Source organism: Cyanistes caeruleus, chromosome 4, assembly GCF_971803275.1.
Source record: "Cyanistes caeruleus chromosome 4, bCyaCae1.hap1.1, whole genome shotgun sequence".
Taxonomy (NCBI): domain Eukaryota; kingdom Metazoa; phylum Chordata; class Aves; order Passeriformes; family Paridae; genus Cyanistes; species Cyanistes caeruleus.
In genome coordinates this window covers 43,524,845-43,546,627 of record NC_141704.1, presented here as the reverse complement: position 1 = coordinate 43,546,627, position 21,783 = coordinate 43,524,845, and the positions used below count along the sequence as shown (strand labels likewise).

At 34.8% G+C, this 21,783-nt stretch overlaps 1 protein-coding gene across 3 annotated transcripts in view; it reads right to left on the bottom strand.

Moving 5' to 3' along the window:
- PPP1R12A (protein phosphatase 1 regulatory subunit 12A) overlaps positions 1-21,783 on the bottom strand; it is a 112,166-nt gene that overhangs the window by 10,408 nt on the left and 79,975 nt on the right. For 2 of the 3 annotated variants that reach the window (XR_015285493.1, XR_015285492.1), the window contains exons 12-22: positions 19,923-20,045; positions 18,399-18,560; positions 17,793-17,969; positions 14,141-14,231; positions 12,495-12,692; positions 12,148-12,316; positions 10,066-10,184; positions 9,344-9,409; positions 4,284-4,450; positions 3,528-3,632; positions 2,586-2,633 (exon numbers count right to left, since the gene is read on the bottom strand). Coding sequence is in view for 1 of the 3 variants with exons in the window: in XM_086884213.1 (XP_086740339.1) it covers positions 2,586-2,633; positions 3,528-3,632; positions 4,284-4,425; positions 5,615-5,631; positions 9,344-9,409; positions 10,066-10,184; positions 12,148-12,316; positions 12,495-12,692; positions 14,141-14,231; positions 17,793-17,969; positions 18,399-18,560; positions 19,923-20,045 (1,417 nt within the window). In the remaining 2 variants the exon portion in view is untranslated. Of the gene's footprint in view, positions 1-2,585; positions 2,634-3,527; positions 3,633-4,283; positions 4,451-5,614; positions 5,632-9,343; positions 9,410-10,065; positions 10,185-12,147; positions 12,317-12,494; positions 12,693-14,140; positions 14,232-17,792; positions 17,970-18,398; positions 18,561-19,922; positions 20,046-21,783 lie in introns of all 3 variants that reach the window. The other variant, XM_086884213.1, reaches the window with a different exon arrangement.

Below are 21,783 nucleotides of genomic sequence, written 5' to 3'. Positions count from 1 at the left end.
CAGGATTGTGCAGTGAGACTGAGGTACACCATTATATATATATATATATGAAAAACTGATCCCCCACCAGAGCTATACAATTTTTAAGAAGTGAAACCAGATGTATATGCCTACATATATTTGTATATTTGATAATAAAATGAAATACACCTCTCCCCAGTTCAAATTCCCAGCTGAAGAATTCTGAACTTAGGAAAAATTTGTTTAAAGGTACCTACAGTTTTCTGAATTCTAATCCAGACTGAAACCTGTAAGTTTAAGTTATCACATCATACAAAATTCTGCAAAGGGGTGTTAGCATATTTGGAAGAGTGACAGGTTGTTAAAGAAACCCTTATTTTTGCCCATGTATTGCTAGGACCCTGCATGTGTGGTCTGATCTGTACCCCCATCCCTGTGGAAATCGTCCCTTTCTGGTAAACAGTTTTCAAATGAATAATATTCACACTGCATCACCAAATCACATCATGGAAACCCACTTCTGAATAAATCAGTTCTGAAGAATTTAAATAAAATTCAAAGCCAGTATTTTCTGAATTTTATTAGAGTGAATATCTAGGCTTAATACATATTTTCTTCACTGAAAAGGCAGGTTTCAGCTTGAAAATATAGTATGAAGATGCCTTCAGCTCTTTCTCTGTCAGCTTTTTATTTCTTACAATTTTTCCTCACTACTTTACTTTTGCCCTCTCTTCTTTATGTAATTTATATAAAATCTTTAGTTTCATATTTTATTTTAGTGAAGTCATATACTTGGAGAAGCATACTGAGAAAAGCTCTACAATTTCTTTTAATTTTTGCTTTTTTATAGTTACATTACACATTAAAATGGTGTCCTTAAATTATTTTTAAATGCTAAATTCGATAAGCTTATATTCTAGCTGTTGATGACTAGCAGCTGAGAACCCCCAGCTTCAGTCACATTCGAAGTGAAACTTCAGATTTAAACAACACAGAAAATACAATCATAAACATATTCCTCATTTAAATTCCTGTCTGAACAGAAGTGTGTAATTACAAACAAGATTCAGATGTACAAATTTTGTGTAAATCCTGTTTCAGCCATACAGCACCCTAGGTTATGTACATACATCACTAAGTTCATTATTTTATCCACTAGCTCTAATACTAATACATTTAGGGAAAATAACATTTCAGAAAGACGTTTTGCTGTTGGACTGAATGTCTTAAAAAAGTGCAAGAATTCCTGAAAAAGCCAGTTGTTTTAATGGAATGGCCTGTTCTGGGAGAAAGCAGTAATTCAAAACTGAAATAATGTCTATCTATGCAGTACTCCGTGCATTACCTATGAACCCACACTGTAATGAATACAGCTACATATATTAAATAATTAAATGTTCACTTGTGTGCCCATGCTAGCAAGCAGGGAACCAATTACCTGCTACTGAAACCTTTCTACCAATGAAATCACTGCCCACACTAGGATGCCAAAAAATTAAAGAGAGAAATAGGTGCTAAAAAGCAGTAATTAACTGCAGAGACTATTAAGATAAAGATAATGAAACTTCAGGAAGTGCCTGAGAGTATTTCTACATCTCCATGTGCTCCTGTAAAATCTGTTTGTTTATATACTGGAGAGTTTTGTATAACTTAAATTTGTTTTTGAAACCTAAAATACTGGGAAATCAATACAAAAAAGAATATGGCATTTACTGGGGATAAATAAATGTTTACATCAATTCTTACTGTCAAAGTCTAATTTTTTTTTCCAGATTGTCTCTAATGTGTCACTGCAGGATCAAGGGAGTAGAAAAGAATACGTTGTGTTCAGAGTCATGAAAGAAGCCAAGACCACCACAAAATCAAGGTAGTTTGCTTTACGCTGCTGTGAAACTAAACTTTTACAGGGTTGCATTTTAAATTAGTATGAAACTACAGCCTAAAATTATCACATGTCCAACTTGTGAAATAATTCCTGTGGTCTGCTTCGCATACGAATTTACAGCATGACTTCTTTCCCATTCAATTTAGAGTTGTCTCTGCCTCTGATGCCCGTCTTCCTCTGCTGCTTACTCATACTTCCACTTTCTCCACCTACCCCATTATCATATTCCTCTGGAAAAAGTTACAGTGCAAGGAAGGAGGTGGATAAAGAAAATTTTATATCATTAGCAGTTTTAAGGTCTCATGTCTATGAGGCAGAAACAGCTGTTTCATTACCAACAATAATTGGTGCCTCTGGAAAGCTCTGAGGAAATTAACTTCTCTATATCTTGGGAATGTGTTAAAAAATGAGACACAATGAATCTGCTTAACCCAACATGCTTGGGAATGCCAACATGGTTTTGGATGAGATGGAATAAGTGGCAGATCCATGGAGAGCAGTAGAGTTTAGAAACTGGTTATCACAAATGAACAAGCAAACTAAAGGCAATTCTTAAGAGCAATTCCCTTCTCACATTCATTGCCACTTTGAAACCTAAAATCCCCAAATCCTCTATAAAATGCAAGTTATAAGAAAGGCTTCTGTTCCTACTAAAATATATCCAAAACGGGTTGCAAAATAAATAAAATAAAACAAAGCTTGAATTGGAGTATTTCAAAGTTCTTTGGTAGAAACTCACCCTTTTCTCCATTTCCAAGAGTGATCTGTCAGCAAATCTTTCTTGTCTCTGAAACACAAAATTGATGAAGACATTGATATGTGCTTTAAAACAACACAGAACTGAGGAAAAAAACAACTAGGTATTTTAATATTCTATCTGAAGTATGTCATAAAAAAAAAAACATTTTAAAGTGTGTTCAGGGAAGTAACACTAAAATAAAGAATAACCTGGATTTATCATGCACTTCTATGACCATCCCTTATTATTTAATCACTACAAAGCCTTTGGCTAACACGAGTAACATAATATTTCTATCTAAAAGCATTACAAAACAGACATATTTTAAATGTTCTTCACTAACATTTGCAGGGTACACATGAAAGACAATTAAGTGCAGATGAATTGTACTAAATATGATCCAACAATATGAAACATTCTACAGCAAGAGCAGACACATTTAGACAAATCTAACTCCAGTGTATGTGTCTTGTATAACTGTATGCAGCTCTGTTATGTGACAGCAGTTATTGGTAACAAGAGTGCACTGTTTGCTCTTCATTTCCAAGATAAAGCTATCTAACCAGCCAGGAAGGACTGGCAGGTTATGCCAATTTACCAGCAGGTTTATGAACTAATCAATCGATCAATACCAACTGTCAGCTTGAATATAAGCTTAACAGCGTAGAAAGTGTTTACTCCTACCCTACAAAAAAGTTGCATGCAGATACATGCTGGCAAGAACCCCTACTTAAGTAGGCAAGAAGCAGCAAATTTTGTTCACAGCTGAAGACCAGAATAGCGACTATTTTCTATTTAGAAAGAGAGAAATACTGTTCTCCATTCCCATCTTTGGATAAAAACAAAGCTGATGCCTAGTAAAGAGTAGCCCATAGCCTGGGGTGCTTCTGTTTTACTATCTACACTGTTGTTTAAGCACATGCTTTTTTGTTTTATACAAACCTGAGTGGTCTTCTCCAACTGTAGCTTAAGATCTGTAAGTTCCATGTTGGTGTCATGTAACTGTGCTTTCAGTTTTTCATTTTCAGCTAGAATCTGTTCATAAAGCTAAGAGAAAATATTTGTTAAAAAATATCAGATAATAGTGAGATTAGTCAAAAAACTTCAAAAGTAGAGTTGAACCATATGTTAACAAATACACTAACAATCTAAGAAGTAAAATAAAGATATTTAAAATTAGCAAGCACCGTAAGGAATTGTTACTAAAAGTTTCTAGAAACAAGCAGCTTTGCATAGGGAGCACACAACTTACCTTACACATAATTAAGCCACCTTTTTTTCTTCAGACTTCACAGATTACCCCACCACAGTAAACTTTTCAACAAACTTCTCCTCTATTTTAAAACAAGATCTAAACATATTTTTACCTTATATATATGTAAGCTGGCAAACATACAATAAGGCTTCACACAGGTGTGAATCAGTTTTAATTATATTATTCTTATGATAAATACTACCATATTATTTTTTTTATTTGACTGTATCTTGTCTCCTCCAGATTTCCCCCCTGCCTTGCAAAGTACAAAAGCCAGAAGATGCTTCATAATGTGTATTTTTCCCCACTGTAGTGGTTGCTGTGCTTCTCCATTCAGTTAAGTTACTTTAAGTAGCATTTCTGATGCAATATGAAATTTTACAAAATTTAAGAAAAACAGTAACGAAGATATATTTTTGCACCAAGCTTATTGGATCAGATACCTTCTTAAAATCAGGGCTATCATCTTTTTCTAGTCTACTGCAGTATGGTTTTCGATCTTCAAGATAACTCTGTGACCCCGATCGCCCCTGCGCTGAATCGTAACGATCACCTGCAGACATGCTGAGTGATCCCGTATCATATCTGTAAAAGAAAAGTTCTCATTTTTCTTTGCCTTTGCTGCCAAACTGAGACCCCTGACTGTATCAAACATTTTCAGTTTGCTATTACCAGCTGAAAACAACCAAATGCAATTATGTATTTTAGTTAAACTACCGTCTTCTACTTTCATTTTCAAATGAAAAACAAATTAAACACATAGTTTTCACTTTCAAATTTCATTTTTATATTCTCCAGTACTTTAAGATTCTGGGTGAAAATGTTTTCAAATTGCTCAGTCTGCACAGTAATGCATGTAAAGAAATATTTAAAATATAATTAAATTATTTAATGCAAGCAAGTATTTACATGCCTTAAAATACTTTAAAACTAGCTTAGATAGCTTAATTCTTCTTTATTTATAAAGAACATATATTTTTTTAAAAGTGCATTAGTTTAATTGAAGAGTTTTAAAACACACTAGATGAATGGCCTAGATAAATTTTAAGTTTTATTACAGAAACCAAGATTTCAAAACTACTTGCGGTGAATTCTAGTGTTTCAACAGAAGCAGTTGATGAAACAAATTTTTAGTAGTCTTTATCCTAATAACTCAATAGCAACCATATTAATAAAGTTAAGGGTAATTTCACACTGTTCAGTCTTCACTAATCACGTGTAAGAGCAGTTTAATTTAACAGATTTTCACCAGTCAGAACATCATAAAATCTGACAATTAAAGCTAATGGTCCAAAAAGAAATTAATTACTTTTTAAAAAATTATCAATATTTCAGCATTTACTTTTTAAGAGATCTTAAGGAAATATGTTTTTCAGAGGCTGTATTTTTCTTGAGGTTACGCAGAAAATTTTCAGTAGGATACTCTAAAAGAGAGGCAGTAAGAACCTCTTTATCTCCTTTGTAAAAGCTGGGTCCATGCTGAGAAATCTGTAGGGCATAGAACTATGTCCACTATGTTCTATGAAATGCCCAGCCTGCCTTCAGAGCACTGCAAATACGGAGTTCAACATATTCCTCAACATGGAGTACTCCGCTCACACATGGCAGGACTGTAGCTTTACAATCATATTTTATGCAAAATGTAAGTATCATCACAGCCTTTTAAAGCTCAGCCTAAATACTGGACTTAAGCTGAATTTGTACATAAAGAATTTAAAATGACTACATGCAGACAGAAAATGTAACAACTCTAATTTATTTAAATTGCACATACCTTGAAAGGCTCTCACTCTGAGGTGGGGAGAGGTAAAAAGAGAGAAAAAGAATGGATTGGTCAATAATTTAATTAAAATATATAACAATCTGTGAAGAGATACAACTAAACAGTTATGTCAAATGCACATGCCATCCACCAGTATCTATTATCTGAACTGTGCCCAGCTTCAACTTTTTTATGTCTGGAAAAGAAAAGAAATATGTGCTAGAATGCACTTGACAAAATATGATTTACAAGGACATTAACATAACACTCAAAAAGTCTGGAGTACCCTAAGCAGTGGAGTTATTTCAGCAGTTGGTGCATTCTGGGTTTGCTTCTCTGTTATCAAAGGCAATAGAACAGTGTTCCTCAAATTCACTGTTCCTTCTTTCTCTTTAACATTAGCTATGATGTTTTGAACATAACGACTTCAGGTCAAAACAATAAATTAAGATACAGGATCACTGTTTCAACATAGCGTGACTGCAAACAAGTTACTACACCAACAACGTAAGGCAGTACTTATTAGACTTAATTTAAATGGGAGTAAATTCTGTCCCTGTGGATTTACCTGGAATGAATGAATGAATGAATGAATGAATGAATGAATGAATGAATGAATAAAAATTAAACTCCTTAGTTGAGAAGTGAAACTTAATTAAAAGTGATGATTTAAGAGTGAGGGAGTGTCCTCTAAGCATTACATCAGTCATACAAACCTTGTTCCTTTCTGGATGATCAATACAAATTTATAATTTCTTCCAATTAGTACTCCAATGTGAAGATATTTCAGTCAAGAAACTACACTGATGTATCATCACCTGGACATCTTCTCATATTATTCACCTAGCAGTGGCTGAAGCCTTCCCAACAGGTGGTTTTCTTGGGGGGCTGATGTGGCTTGCTTGGTTTCCTTTCATAGAAGGAAACTGTATTTTTTCAAAGTACATAGGTAACCAGCAGCATTCTCCACAATACACTCAATTTCCCCTTTGACACTTTGAAGTGCACTTAGTGCAGAGGATATATCAAAGGTACATGCTATAGCCTAACCACTCCTCATAAAACATCACTGTTTTCTGTCAAGAGCATGACTAATGCTGCAAATTAAGAGATTTTGTAAACTATGCCACAGTTAGTTAATAAATTATAAGCTAACCACAGTTGTAGTATTTATTCAAATTACTAGGTTTTTTTTGCAATGCATCATATTTAAAAATTTGCTTCACAGATCTACCAAAGAAAATTACCAATTTCCTTATTTTTAAGTGGCTATCCTACAACTTAGTTGTAAAGACTATTCTAGCAGGAAAACCAATTTCCTTTAAATAACAACATGGCATTATTTTCTGCCAATTCAAGAAATCCTAGGCCCTTAATATTAAAAAGCCAAAACAAAATTAGAAAACAACTTCAAACTGTCAAAAGTGCTTAGAAAATTCTTACTTCTCTTTAATAGCATTCCTTTAAGGGCAAATGATCATCTAAGGAGCCAAAAGCATTCTGAAGAACAAGCACAAACTGAAATGTTTTTCAGACAGTTCTTCCCAAAACCTCTGATACGAATAAGATAATGATTTTTTCTGATTCCTTAACATTTTCAGGGTAGAAATCAATTCTTGTCATTGTCTTCTGAATTTCTCTGTAGCATGCAACCAAATCACATCCATAACTTCTCTGGGCAACCTGTTTGGGTGTTTCGCCATAAAATCATTTGCGTTGGAAAACACTTCCAAGATCACAGAGTCCAACCTTTGACTGAACACCATCATGACAACTAAACCATAGTGCTAAATGTCATGTCATTGTTTCTTGAATGCTTCTAGTGACAGTGACTCCACAGCCTCTCTGGGCAGCCTGTTCTAATAAGCTTAAGTACCCTCCTCAGTGAGAGAATTCTTCCTTATGTCCAACCTGAACCTCCCTGGCTCAGCTTGAGGCCATTTCCTTTTGTTCTGTCCCTGTTGCCTGGGTGAAGAGGCTGACCTCCCGCCTGACTACAGCCCCTTTTCAGAGACTTGGAGAGAGGTCTCTCCTGAGCCTCCTTTTCTCCAGGCTAAACAACCCCAGCTCTCTCAGCCACTCCTTGTAGGACTTGTGCTCCAAACCCCTCCCCAGCCTTGTTGCCCTTCTCTGGGCATTTTCCAGCCCCTCAATGTCTTTCTTGCAGTCATGGAACCAGAACCAGACAAGGTGTGGCCTCACCAGTGCCAAATATAAGGGGACAATCCCTGCCCTGCTCCTGCTGGCCACACCATTGCTGACCCAGGCCAGGATGGCATTGGCCTTCTGGGCCACCTGGGCACTGCTGGCTCATGTTCAGGCACTGTCACCAGCACTCCCAGCTCCTTTATCCCTTGGGCAGTTTCCAGGCACTGTGTCCCCAGCCTGTAGCACTGCATGGGGTTGTTGTGACCCCAGTGCAGGACCCAGCACTTGGCCTTGTTGAACCTCATCCAGCTGGCCTCAGTCCATTGATCCAGCCTGTCCAGATCCCTCTGCAGGGCCTTCCTGACTTCCAGCAGATCAACACTCCTGCCCAACTTTCTGTCATTGGTGAAGTGACTGAGGGTACTCAAGATCCCCTCAGCCAGGTCATGGATTAAAGTAGTAAACAGGACTGGCCCCAAATGTGGAGAATTTCACTCATGAGCAGGCGCCAGCTGGATGGAATTTCATTCATCACTACTCTCTGGGCCTGGGCACATAGCAAAAAGTGCACCTGTCCATGAACTCTTGGTCAGTCAATTCTACACTTCTCCACCAGTCCAGCCCAGCACACTCATCCTTCTAATAATATTCATAATTTTGGGGCTGATTTAGCACTATTTCACTGTAATGTTATTAATTCTATCAGAAGCACCATGCAGCATGTTCTACCAAAATTAATCTTTACAGAAGAGAATATGAAGTAATTACAGATCTAAGGATAATGATATGTACTACTGGGAGGAAACAAAATATGACTATGCAGTTATGTTAATGTGGCTCAGAAATAAAAAGTACAGTGAATCAAAATGGCACAGAATGAGTCTCTTAAGTAAAATGTTTAACAGATGTGTACTGGAAGCTTTTACAAAAAAGGAAAGAAGTATCACTTAAGTTTTATTCCTAAGTAATGAATCTGATTCTGTAGTGTGTTACTCCAGAGTTTAAGTACAAAAAATACATTCTTCTTATAGCCTCGCTTTTGTAACTAATTCCCTTTTAATACCTCTTCATCCCACTGTCAAATACCATTCTGTTTTTACGCTTTTCTATTTTTAAGGAAAAATCAAGCCTATTATATGTTTTCCACTGACTTTTTATCAAGACTAATAATACTCATTTAGGATATTCAGAACACCATTTTGTTCACTGAAGAAATTACATACATTGTGCTCTTCAGCTTTCTGCGTTTTCTTAAATTAGCTTCTCATACTATTTTTTAATTATAATGACAGCACTGGGTTTAATTTTCAAAGGTTTTAATTAGTGTGTATAAGTAATTAGACATAATTTATCTGAAAATAACAATGTGGGTGAAATAAAGATTTTGCTGGGTACAAACTGAATGCTTGCTCCAGTAACCTGCTGCATCATGTCCCTGACTTATGTGGCAAAAATCTAATCTACATAATCAGAATGGAAGACAAAATGGTCAGTTATGGCCACTGTTGATACATAAATTCAAGTGTAACAAAAATTTTACAATCAAAATGTATCTGTTAAAAGTTAATGAACAAATTATCTTTCTTGAATTACCTGAGTTTCTTTCTTATTTGTTCCTTCTTCTGAATCAGATTGATGATCCTGTTCATTTTCATCACTCTGGTGAAAGGGGGGAGAGAAAAAATAATTAAACTGTTGAAAGCTTGGTAAGATTTTAATGCATTCTACACTTGGAGTAGGAAAATGTAAGAGCAGCAGAATACTCCACAGAGAATACACAGGATATATGAAGAAAATTCTCAAACAGGTACATGTTTTCAGTACCAGAAAGAGATGAAACAATTTTGCATTTGATACATGAAAATCTGACTTTTACATTACATATGGATCCCATGACAAAGAAAAGGGAAAAGGAATAGTCTGAAACATCAACTATAGCCTTTCTAATCTGACAGCAGTTCTTTAAGTTGCTAAGTACATAGCTACCTGCAGTGTGGCAAATAAAGTGTCTCATTTTTTATAGCTTTGGTATGCATGCAATAGAAAATATTTGTTCAAGAATTTATTTATTTTCTTTAATTATGATTAATTCCTATTAAGTTACTGTTACTACAGTGTTCTAGAATTTTTGTTGTCAGTATCAACTGAAAAAAACTTTATTTTGATTTTGCTTCTGAAAACATCAAACCAAAAAATATTTAAATTGAAAAGCATAACGTTTTCTAGAACAATTAATTACATATTGTATTACTCTAAACAATTCTCTATTTTAAGAGTACACTATACCCATTTCATTTTGCCACGAGTTTACTTACATCCTGAGTCCAAAAAGACACTCCTGTAGATCGTCGTTTTTCTCTTGGTCTCCTTCTTTCCCTTATAGACTTAGGCTGTGACTTATCTTCTTCCTTTTCCTCTTCTTTTTTGCCCCCTTCTGTTAATAACAACTTTCTCATTCACTGAATTATGGCACAATCTAATTTTCTGAAATACTTCTCAGTGTTTAAAATGCTCACAAAAAATTCCTTTTACCTGAAATAAATTCACTGAACAGCTTCTTGCCACATACAGTGTTTGCTGTAATAAACACTCCCCAGAATACATAGCTTTAAAATACTGTAAATACTAATTTCACCTCAGTCACTGAAATAAAATGTGTTAATGTAACAGTAATACAATACAACTTGGACTTACAATTCAGTTTTCAAAACTGTCATGTAATAATTGAAACATCTGTGTCAGCAGATGTATGAAAGTAAAAAAAAAAGAGTCTCATTTTTCATCAAACAAGCTGGTTTTAGCATACATCTAGGATGCAGTACTGAAAAAAACCCCCAATTTTTAGAAGTCCTCCTTTTCAACACAGTCCTCTTCATTTCTGCTCTATGGAAAAAAAAATTGGGACCTCCTACACTTATATTAGATTATTACAGATGTTATTTTTCTTTAAAACAAATGCAATTGCAATTCAACATAGATGTAACAACTCAGGATTGTGCTTGCTCCCTATTTGTTTACAAGTAATTTGTGCAAAAACAAATTAAATAAACCTGCTAAAACCTAAGTTCTTTACTTATTATCATGCAGTCTGTTCAGCCTGATGTTCTTTAATTAAATAAAGAAACCACAGAATTGAGTTCAGATAGAAGAATCACTAATCATAAGTAACTACCAACATTAGTCCTCAGAGGTAAATAAACACTTAGGAGTGAAGCAAGAATTAAATAGGAAAGAAGCAAAGTACATCTGTGGTGAACATACACCTTTTCTAATTTAATAAACTGGATTTTCAGATGGTAGTGTATTTCTCCTCCAAAAATCATAACTTGAAAAAAAATAGAACCTGTGGTAGCTAGTATTTACCAATGAAAATCTTTTCCATAGATCAATCTAGAGTGATTTCCTACAGAAAGCAGGCATTATGAAAGAATTGTAATCCAAATTTCAGTTCATTTTAGGACAAAGAGAAAAAAATCAGAAAGCATATCCATAAAGCCTAGTTCCAGTAACTTCCTCAGAAAACATGGCTATACTGCTATATAGTTCATGGAGATTTCATCACTGGATCATTTTATCTGACCCTCTGTAGAACAAAATTATCAATTTCCATCAGTAACCCTACTGTGAAGTTACTGATCAATAACTTGAATTAAAGTATTTCTCTCAAGTCAACTGTAGCAAATCCAAGAGCAGGAGATCACACTGTATGTTAACAGGCTCTTCCTTTGACAGGCAAAGAATCAGACACATCTCTCAGAATTACAGCAGGTGACTCACAGGTGAAATGAGGGCAAAATCTCTGTGACTGATCAGAGAAAAACCTTTTTGTGATCTTTGAATCATGCATGTAATAATCAGTTTAAGATTATATAAACCAGCTGAAGTATGCAGAAGACTGGTTACATCTGAACTAGGATGGGAAACATCCCCTTTCCTTTTCCCGCTGCTCATGCAACCCAGAGAGGTCCTTAAAGAAATAAAGGGTCATTTCAGTCCTTCAGTGTGGAAGGACTGAAACAAACCCCTATTTATTTAGCAATTATTTAATCAAGTAAAATTCCTTCTCGATACGTGCAAGTATTTATGCCTTGAAATATGGTATTTTATTATAGCTGCTGTGTTAAACCAGAAATTAAAGAAAAATTTATGGGGGTGTATTTGAAATATCTGTGACCCAACAATGGAAAAAACCCAAATGGCTGGCAAAACACCCCCAAATACAGAACATCTTTTTTCTTCTCTATATGAATGTTCTGAAATTTCTTACAGAAGATTTGAGCAAGGTACATCCCCAATGGTCTTACATATCTCACCCTATTTTGAAATACTGCTAGAAATGTAAGCTGCCCTTTGTCAACTAAAACAACAAAAAAACCCTGCATAAACAGTACTCCTACCTCTCTCACTTTCCTTTGTTCCACTCCGAGAATAGGCAGAAGTTATACCTATAAGGCTGTTTGGTCTGTTTAGCTGACTTGAACTTGATAGAGAGCTAGTGGAGGTGGAGAGTGAAGAGGTGGATGATGAAGAAGTTGAAGTTGAAGTTGGTCTATAGCGGTGATATGGCTATTCAACAGAAAAATGTCAGAATTAATTTACCAAGATAAACAAATACAAACCATGGGATATGAAAACATTTAACTATATATAAATAATTCTTACAGTAGTACCAAAATTAAAATAATATTGTTGGAGTAAAGATTCATATAATTTCTCTACCTAAAGAGACTCATCATGAAAATACCTCTTCAACAGTTCGGGAATATCTTTGTCTATAATCATCGTCTTTAGTTTCAGATTCTTTCTTTTCTTCTTGTTTTTCTTTGTCCTGTTTTTCTTTCTCTTCCTTTTCTTTTTCTTCATTTTCTTGTTCTCTGGTTCGTGTGGGGCGACTTCTTCCTATAGTTTTTTCAGCTTCTTGAAGATCTGTCAGTGTTACGCCCTGTGAGAACAGCAGTCAGCAAACACCACTTAAATATAACATTAATATAGATGATCATGTATTTTGAAGAAAACATTCAACTTAAGAAAGTTAAAGCTATCTATTAAGAAATAAATGTTACCTATATATTCTATCTATAAAGCTTTCCTCTTGAATCTTGGAAGCAAACATCCCTCTGATATGTGGCAAGTATTTGCTATAATGTGATCTGCCACAAACTCCCCAGCAAGCCAATTTTTAGCTGAACTAGTAGATAGAGATTGCATAGAAGATCCTATAGAAATAATTTAAGAATCCAACAGATGCTTTTAATATGATCGTAAGCATACTAAACATTCTGAAAGAACCCTAAAAATTTAATACTAATATTTTCAGAAATGTTGAGACTTCACAAATTAATTCCTTACAAATGGATTTTTAGGTCAGCAACACTAAAAAGTCCCCTGTTATTTTTAGGCTAAAAACTAGTTTTGAAATAAGCTCAGAAAGCAAACAGTTTTATGAAGACAGGTTTTCTCTACTATGCTTTTCAGCTACATATCTTAGTGAGACATTGCTCAAAACACTTTGTAATCTACTCCTCAAAGCCAACTTTGCATCCGAGCAGTTAATTGCTTTTAGTGTTGATAAAGTTTAATCCAGTAATTCCTGGTAGCTTCATCACTGTAAAGATTCAGCAATAGTTAGCCTGTATTCTGACTATCTTTCAGGGCTCTGAATTAGTACTACGAAGTAAACATAACTCCTGTATGATGAAGTTGTATCAAGCAGCACAGACCTCTCATTAGGACAGCTAACTAGAAGTATTTGAGGGGTTTAAAACTGAAAAGATTTGAATGCAACATTGGTAAGCAATGTAGCTACAGACTGAGCCTAAAAACAGGCAAGGACAATGGCTAGAGTATTTCTCTAGAGTACACTGTATAGAGGGTAGTGCTGTTTTATTCAGGGACTATTTGCTGATTATTCTCAGTTTGCCAGCAGACAGTGGTTGGCAGTTGCTCCACTGCCAAAGAGCATTCAAGTACCATTAGAGATACTCTGTTTTGCTATTGCCACATTTGTCCCTGTGAGAGGATTGTGATAGTTGCTGACAAAAGATGGATAAAAACTGGGAAGAACTTCCAAATATATCAGTGTGTAAACTAAGAGAGAGAAATGCTGCAAGGAGACATGCAGTTAAGATACTTGATTATTAGTATGTAACAAAAAACTCTATTTTAGTATTTTTCTCTCTCCAGAGAAACTAGATTAAAAGTATTTTTCCTTTGTCATTAATCTTATTAGCCATCCATATGTTGATCAGCTCAATTATATTATCTACAATTGCTCATGCACAGAAAAAAAATAATTAGAAATGGATGCAAATGCAATATGCTATGCCTGTTTCTCAAGAATGATGTTATGGGTATGTTTTGAAAAATCTAGAAGCTTTAGTAATACTATACCTGTGTAGATCTTCTAGACTGTCTTGCTTGCCTGGATCTAGCTTTTCTTTGGGACTCGGACTCTTCATCCCGTACTGGAGTGAGGTATGATCTAAAGAGTTAATTACAGACAAAATTAGCACATGATAATTTTTGCACAGGAAACCAAGGCTGTCAGAAGAAAATATTTAACTATATAGGACAGATTACATTTTAGACATTTCATCCATATCATACTGATCTACTTATTCATCAAGACATCAGCCATAGAACTCAATTAAAATATACAGTTTTCCTACTTAATTTAGATTTCTTTTTACCATTTTCTATAAATAGAACTTCAGCTCTTTTAGTATTTCACTAACACAGGGGGAGGAGACCTCAGAGATTCAGCCAGTTAGACCTTTATACATCAAATATGTGTGTGTATTAACTTTTAACATAACTTGTAAGCTTTTAGAAAAAAACAAATGTACTGTTAATGCAGAAATTCTAATTATATCATCCATTTAACCAGAAATTAAGAATCCCTGAGAAGGTGGTTACCATATTTTCACATGAATCATCCACACTTTGAGTAATCCCAGTCCCTTTGAAAAAAATGAGCTTAAAAATAAATCTTCATGAAACCCACAGAAGTCCTGCAGAACAAGCAGGTAATTGTAATCAAAGACAAAAGGCTACTAGAGTAGACATACAAGGTCTGGACTCTTTTTAAGAAATTCTCTATTCCAAATAACAGGTTAAAAAACCAACAGGAGATACATGCATGCACAAATGCATATATTTGTATGTAAACCCGTAATAAAAGAACTTAAAGGTTTTTAATGCATTTGTTGATTTTCTATGGCAGAATATTCTGGGAAGCTGCTACAATTTCACACAGTTTTTAAATCCTTGGATTGGCTAAAAACTAGAAAGAAAGTGAAAAAAAAGATTTTAAAAACGTGAAATCAAAAGGTAGCTAAAAGGCTGCTTAAAACTTCTCTGAGCTCCTTTAGATTAGATTCTCTAATATTTTCTGACTGTCTCTTTTTATATATCATTAGTTAAGAATCACTGGCTATAGATTCAGTAATTATCTAGTGATTATGCCATCAGCTATTAACACCTAAATAATTTACGTATGGGAAGAGCAGTTTGCTCACCTAATAATATATTTGGTAGGCCTTAGCAATACTAAAAAGAGTTCTGAAACAATCATAAGAGTTAAAAAACTTAATTTACACAGACCTAGAGGTTACAACCTATGCTCCACCCCATTAAAATACTTACAACTAACTGCTATACTTAAAAATGTTGAAAGAACTCTAATCTTATGGTGCATCTTTAAAAACCCGCACTGTGTAAATTTGATTTCCTTATCTGGATCTCTTGCAACAGCATTTTTGATTGACTTTGATTGACTTTCCATTTCCCAAAAACTTTAGCTGTATCCATATAAGGAAAAGGCTGCCTGTGAGGCTGCTTTAATTAACTTGACCTGAACCACCACTGACTAAGGAGGGCTTGACTGCAGAGCTGGTGTCATCTTTAGGGCTTAAAATTGCTACAAACTGTTTCCCATAACTTGCTTTTTCGTAACTGCTGTACCTACACCTACCTTCCAATAATTCTGAAATACTTTAAATTGCACTGAGAGAAAACAAAAAGTCTCAACTTTTCAGGTGAACACTGCAGCTATAGTCAAGAGTAGAAAGTACTCTTCCCTAACATCCCTTGTATGCACCACACACAGCTACCTATGCTGTATTATTCATGATACAAAGACTTAGAGACTCAAGTTTGTTATTTCCTTCCCTGTTTCTCTAAACCAATCCTAAAAATCAAATAAAGAATATAGTTTCTTCAGCTACTCTAAAAGACTGCATTGTTACATGCTTCAACAATAAAGTATTTTATAATACCTTTACTTTTCAAATATCTTTGAAATACTCTTCCAAACACTTTCTAAACATAGTTTCAGTCTATAAACACAGATTAACCAACTTCATTACTTAAGAAAATATATAGCACGTAGTAGTTCATATACATTTATTTTTTCATGTGCATAGAAACATATGTAGATACACATACACGTATATATATATCTATCTGTATATATACAGATAGATATGCTTGTGCTCATATTTAGCACGCTACATTCTCAAATGCATGCAGCAATTATTCAAATTTTGATTTCTAAGATTCAGTGATAAACTAATATGCCATCAAGAAAGTATCTGCAACAGTATATTATACAATAAGCCCAGTCAGAGAAAACCACAGAGTTTCAGGCCAAATGCAGGTATCTTTAACATATGTAGTATATGCACATTAGTAGAAACACACTAGTGAGAGCAAACGAGACAGCAAAAGCCTAAGTCTAATTTTCCTTGCATTTCTAGCTGATATAAGACTGAAATAGCTTTTGAATTTTAGTATTTGAACTACTCTGAATTACTTTTGAGAAGAAGGGAATGCCCTTTTTCTCAAAAGTAATTCAGAGTAGTTCAAATTCTAAAATTTGTGGGGTTTAGTTCAAATTTCACTATGGAAAATGCAGGTTCTGATCCGACTACAGTAGTTAGCACATGTGGACCCTTACTGAATAATGGTAGGGAATAATAAAAACATAATCTACATATCACAGAAGTTTTTTCATCTCATTTGGGTAGGAAGGAAGACTACAGAAAATAGTGTACTCTAACTAGGCCACTATAAGGAATCTTAAAATGCTGCTGCCTTAACTGAACCAAAAGAATGCAATTTTCTTCTGCAATAAGGAACAGCTTCATTAACTCTGAACATACAGAGATACACATATCTGGCACTGATACAGAAAGTACATTTTGAAACTACTACAGGAGCAACACAGAAATCTGAACTTGCATTTTAGCAGGAGGGTTAAAGAATAAACATTTATAAATACCCAGAAAAAGAAGAACAAGGGAAAGCTAAGAAGAATTAACAATATTTTGAAATCTTATTTTTGCTTCCATAAATAGAAGGAAATAACCCTTCATGGAAATAAATATGCACCAATCTTAACCCATGCTTCATGTAACTGTAAACAGAAAAAACCACCATATTCTTAAAATAAGATTTACATCAGCTTCTTACTCATTCTTCATATTGAGTATCTCTTACAGCATTGCATTTAAAATTGTATGACTTTCAAGTAGAAGAGATCCTAAATCATGCAATGAATTAAACAGAATGTGTTGGGTTCAATACTCTCTTCTCAATAATGTCAGGCATACAAAATGATTGAAAAAATGCTATGCCATGACTTATTAGCATACTGCCAATGGCACACTATCTCAATCAGCAGCAATGTAGTTGTAGTAATTAATTACTATTTGAATTCAGTGTTTTTACAGAGTCCCATTATCGGTATTTTGAAGAGGACTCATTTAATCTGTTAAGAGAAATACAAATTTGAAAATACCATATGAGAACCCAAAGCCACAAAAACACACAACATTGAAGTTGAAATTTCATATATAGTCTCTACTAGTACTAAGCTCTTAGATAAACTGAGGTATCAGTTGTTTCACTACTTAGCAAGAAAACAACACTGCTTTACACACTGTACTGTTTGATTCTGCGGTACCAACACATTCCTTTAAATAATAAAAAAAAAGTATAACTTTTGTGTAAGAGCAACGTTACTCTTAGGACCTTTACACACCTCCGTCTCTCCCTGACCTCTGATGTTGAGGACACAGTGCCAGAAGTAGCTGTAGTCATGGCTGTGGTAGTGGCTGCAGCATTTACAACAGATGGTGCAACAGGAACGGTCACTGCTGTAGGAACACTGTCCTTTTCTTTCTCAGTACTATCCTCAGCCCACAAACGATTTGAGGTACTACAGCATAACAAGCAGCAACACAAAAAAAGAGAAAAGGAAACAGCTAAACAATGAAAGCACTTTACTAAACAACTAATAACATGTAAATTGAGGGATGGATTTTTTTTTAAGAAGCAAACTGAGAAAGCTCAGCTTGAGCTATTAAATTGAATAAATTAAGAATTACCAGTTTACAATAATTGAACGTTTATTCTTCAGACCCTTCTAACATTTGATTTATTCTTTGGTATCAACATGGCTTTCTTGTTACAGTAGAAAGCCATTCACAATTTTTGAGCCAAATTGTATAAAATCAAAACAAATTTAACAGGAAAGTGAAAAAATCCAGAGCCCCAGGATCTACTAAACAAGAACGCATGCACATACATAAGCACACAGTAGACCTGACAAAAAAAATAAAGGAAGAAAATGTCCTGGTGCCATTACCTGCTTTGTACACCTGCTGAAGTAGAACCCGTTGTACTCTTCGTAGTAGTGTTTGTGCTGGCAGGCAGCGTTTTCTGAAGACCAGCAGAAGAGGTAACCGTTGATGCAGTACTTGGAACATTAGAACTTATCAAATCATCTTGTCTTCTACCAAAGGAGCCACTGCAGGAGAGACGTGTACAATGGTTGCATTTATTACTTATATTTACTCATTAAAATATCACCAAGCTGTGAATGCTCTATTGAATTTCTGCCCGTGTATTCTGTGCCTCAGTTGAGTCTTGGAAACTTCTGGTGCAAAAGATGTGGTTTTTTCATTGTTTCCTTGGCTAGGACTTTTCATTTATGACTTTGGAGGGCAGCAGAAGTGTCCCTTAGTCCCGACCATTTCTCCACCAAAGAGGATAAAGAATGGAATCTCATTCGTTTATGTAAGAATGTCTTGATCACATCTACTAAAGTATTCATATAGGGCCCCCAATGTCCCATTTTTAAACTGCTGTTTCACCCACACTGAATACCTCAGAAAATGCAGAACCTTACTGAACAGCTTGTCAGGAAAGAAAATGTCATCAATATCACTCCTCTTATAATTTGAAAGCAATTAAATACACTGCCCCATTTTAAAAAAATCTTTAATCATTCCCAGGAAGAATAACCTCCCACTCAGTTTTTTCCCTTGCTCTTCAAGCTATAAAGTAGACCAGTGGTTTCCAAGAAATAAATATGCATTATTCTGTATTAGACAGCCTGGTTACTGATAATATCAATGTCAAGACTCAAAATAATGCTAAGTATGTGTACCAATATGCAGCTTAGTTATTAGACTCTTTCCTTTGATTTATTAATTTCAGCTATTTATTGCCCCACTAATTACAAGGAAGAATTTGATTCAAATAGCTACACTGAACCTACACAATGCAACACAGTTAATCATGTATGTATGTGCACTATATGATTCCTCCTGAGAAAATTCTGCAAGTTAGGAACTGGCATAATGAGACCTACTCTCATATTTTCATCATTTACTTTACATTCAAGTGAATTTTATGTATTCTGTGATGCTGATACTCAACATAGGCATGGCTATAATTTACAATTAAAGACAGCAGTCCAGTACCTCAAGACTGTCATGCAATAACCAGAATTCAAGAGATAGTGTTTTCCCCTTTTCATATAGCAAGCAGCATTATTTCTATCACAACATTTAAAATAATTATTTTTGACTACTGAACTCATCTGGAAAGAGTCAAATGAGCCCCAAACTGAAATAAACAATAGGAAAAAGAAAGCATCTAACTTTAATTACATAGTTCAAAATCAGCACAACCACTGCATCAGTGTACAACTGCATGTTTAAAACCAGCACAACTATTGCAATATATACTTTGCAATTATTATGAACATGGCAATTTGTCGGCATTCAATTTTATACTGTCCTTACAAAATGATTCAGTACTTGTTAACTTTTAAGCCTATTTTGATTTAAAAATAAAAAAATAAAAAAAGAAGAAAATCCCACACCTTCTTTGATAACTTGTGTTTAATGGTGTAGGACCTTCATTCAAACTGTTTTTCTTGACATCTTCTTCCCATTTTCTCCTGGTGTAGGAACTGCCACCACGTATTGAACTAGCAGATGAATCCCTGTAAAAGATTTTGGGTTAGCAAACTCACATTAAAGAAGGCTGTTCTGGATGTGAGCTTTGAATTAAAATCCTGGATAACACTTAAAATAAACATAACTGAATAAGGAATAAAATTGCATTTATTGACAGTCATTTTAAAGCCTCTGTGGAAAGATACTACATTCATACTAACACAATTAGAAACATAAAAAGAAAGCAGCATCAAAAGAAAACTGCTAAAGAGGATTTAATCAACATGAAATCAATTGTTGGCTTTTATCTGTGGTCATTGCTGGCTTTGTTTTTCTCAAAAAAGCAACACGATGTTTTTCTGTTTGCTCCTGAGATTATCCAATCTACTTGGGGTTTTTAATAGCTGATTTGATGGAATTTTTCCTTCTTTGATGTTATAAGAAGTTTAAAAGCTGACAAGCCTTTAGAACTCATGATACTGCAAAACCAGTGTAACTAGACTTGCAGTAGCCATTCCTGAGGGGTCTGACATGTATCACTAGCTGACATGACTTCAGTCATAAGGAATTTCCAGACTGCTGTTGCAGTTTATAGAAGCAAGGAATAACCTTGCAAAAATCTGCTTATAAAAACTATCCCTTAAACTGACATGCAAAAACTGAATTTCTAATAAAAATATCAGCTCAAGATCTGAAGTTCAGCCAGTAGGAAGAATAAAACATGTCTTCCACAAAATTATATATAAGACAATCAGGTGTACAAGACAAAATAAAATAAAACTTTGAAAAAATATATTTTTATGTTCAGATTCCTTTGGCCATCATAATGGCCATAATAACCTCTTTTTGCATGAAAATGTATGTTGGCACTTCTGAAGCTGGAAACATTAGAAAATGGTAAAACATAGACCATAAAATGTAGTGCTGTTTTTACCAGCTGAGAGAAACACAAATTCTGAGATATCATCTACCACAGAAAGGTCCTGCTGCATGACAATTTCTCATAAACTCAAGGTTTCACTTTGCCAAGACACTACTATACTTTTGCTGTAGCACTGGCTACTCAACTGAGGCTGGATGTCTGAGATTTGTTAGTCTAAGAGCCCAGCTGGGATTCATCTTGAAGTCATTTCCATCACTCACACAGGATGTTAGCTAGGATTATGCTACAGCACTGATTCACAAGGCAAGGAGGTGTTATGTAGAACAAGAACAGGGCATTAAGCTAAGCAACAAGGACAAAGACTTTTGACAAAGGCAGAGACCCTAATAATTTATTAAGGTACCTGTGGGGCAGCTGGTTAAATTCTTCATGCAAACAAGGTCAGAATAAATGTCAAAAACCTCTTATGGCTTTAGGCAGGCTGGATTGTCTGCCATATCATACAGTAGGCAAAGTATTGATGTCTAAAAGCAGGCTTCATCTATGGTACAACAAGGTGTACAGGAAGTTCTCACAAGATCAGTTATAGTGATGAGCACTAGGACTAACAAGACTGGTGACTGCAGTTAATCCCATGCCTATGAGGAAAACTATACTATTGCTGATAACCACTTTTAGAACGTTGTCTGTGAATAAATCAAGACTGGCACATCAAGGACACAAATAGACTTCAACACTTAAGAAAGACTTAATCTCTTTGTTGCAAGCAATAACAGCTTCTAAGGAATAAAACTGAATGAAATATTTATTCCAATCTTAAGGTACCATCTAGTTAAGACACTTTTGGAGAACAAGAGCTTTTTAGAAGAAGTATTAAAAAAATCCCCAAGAATGAAACAATA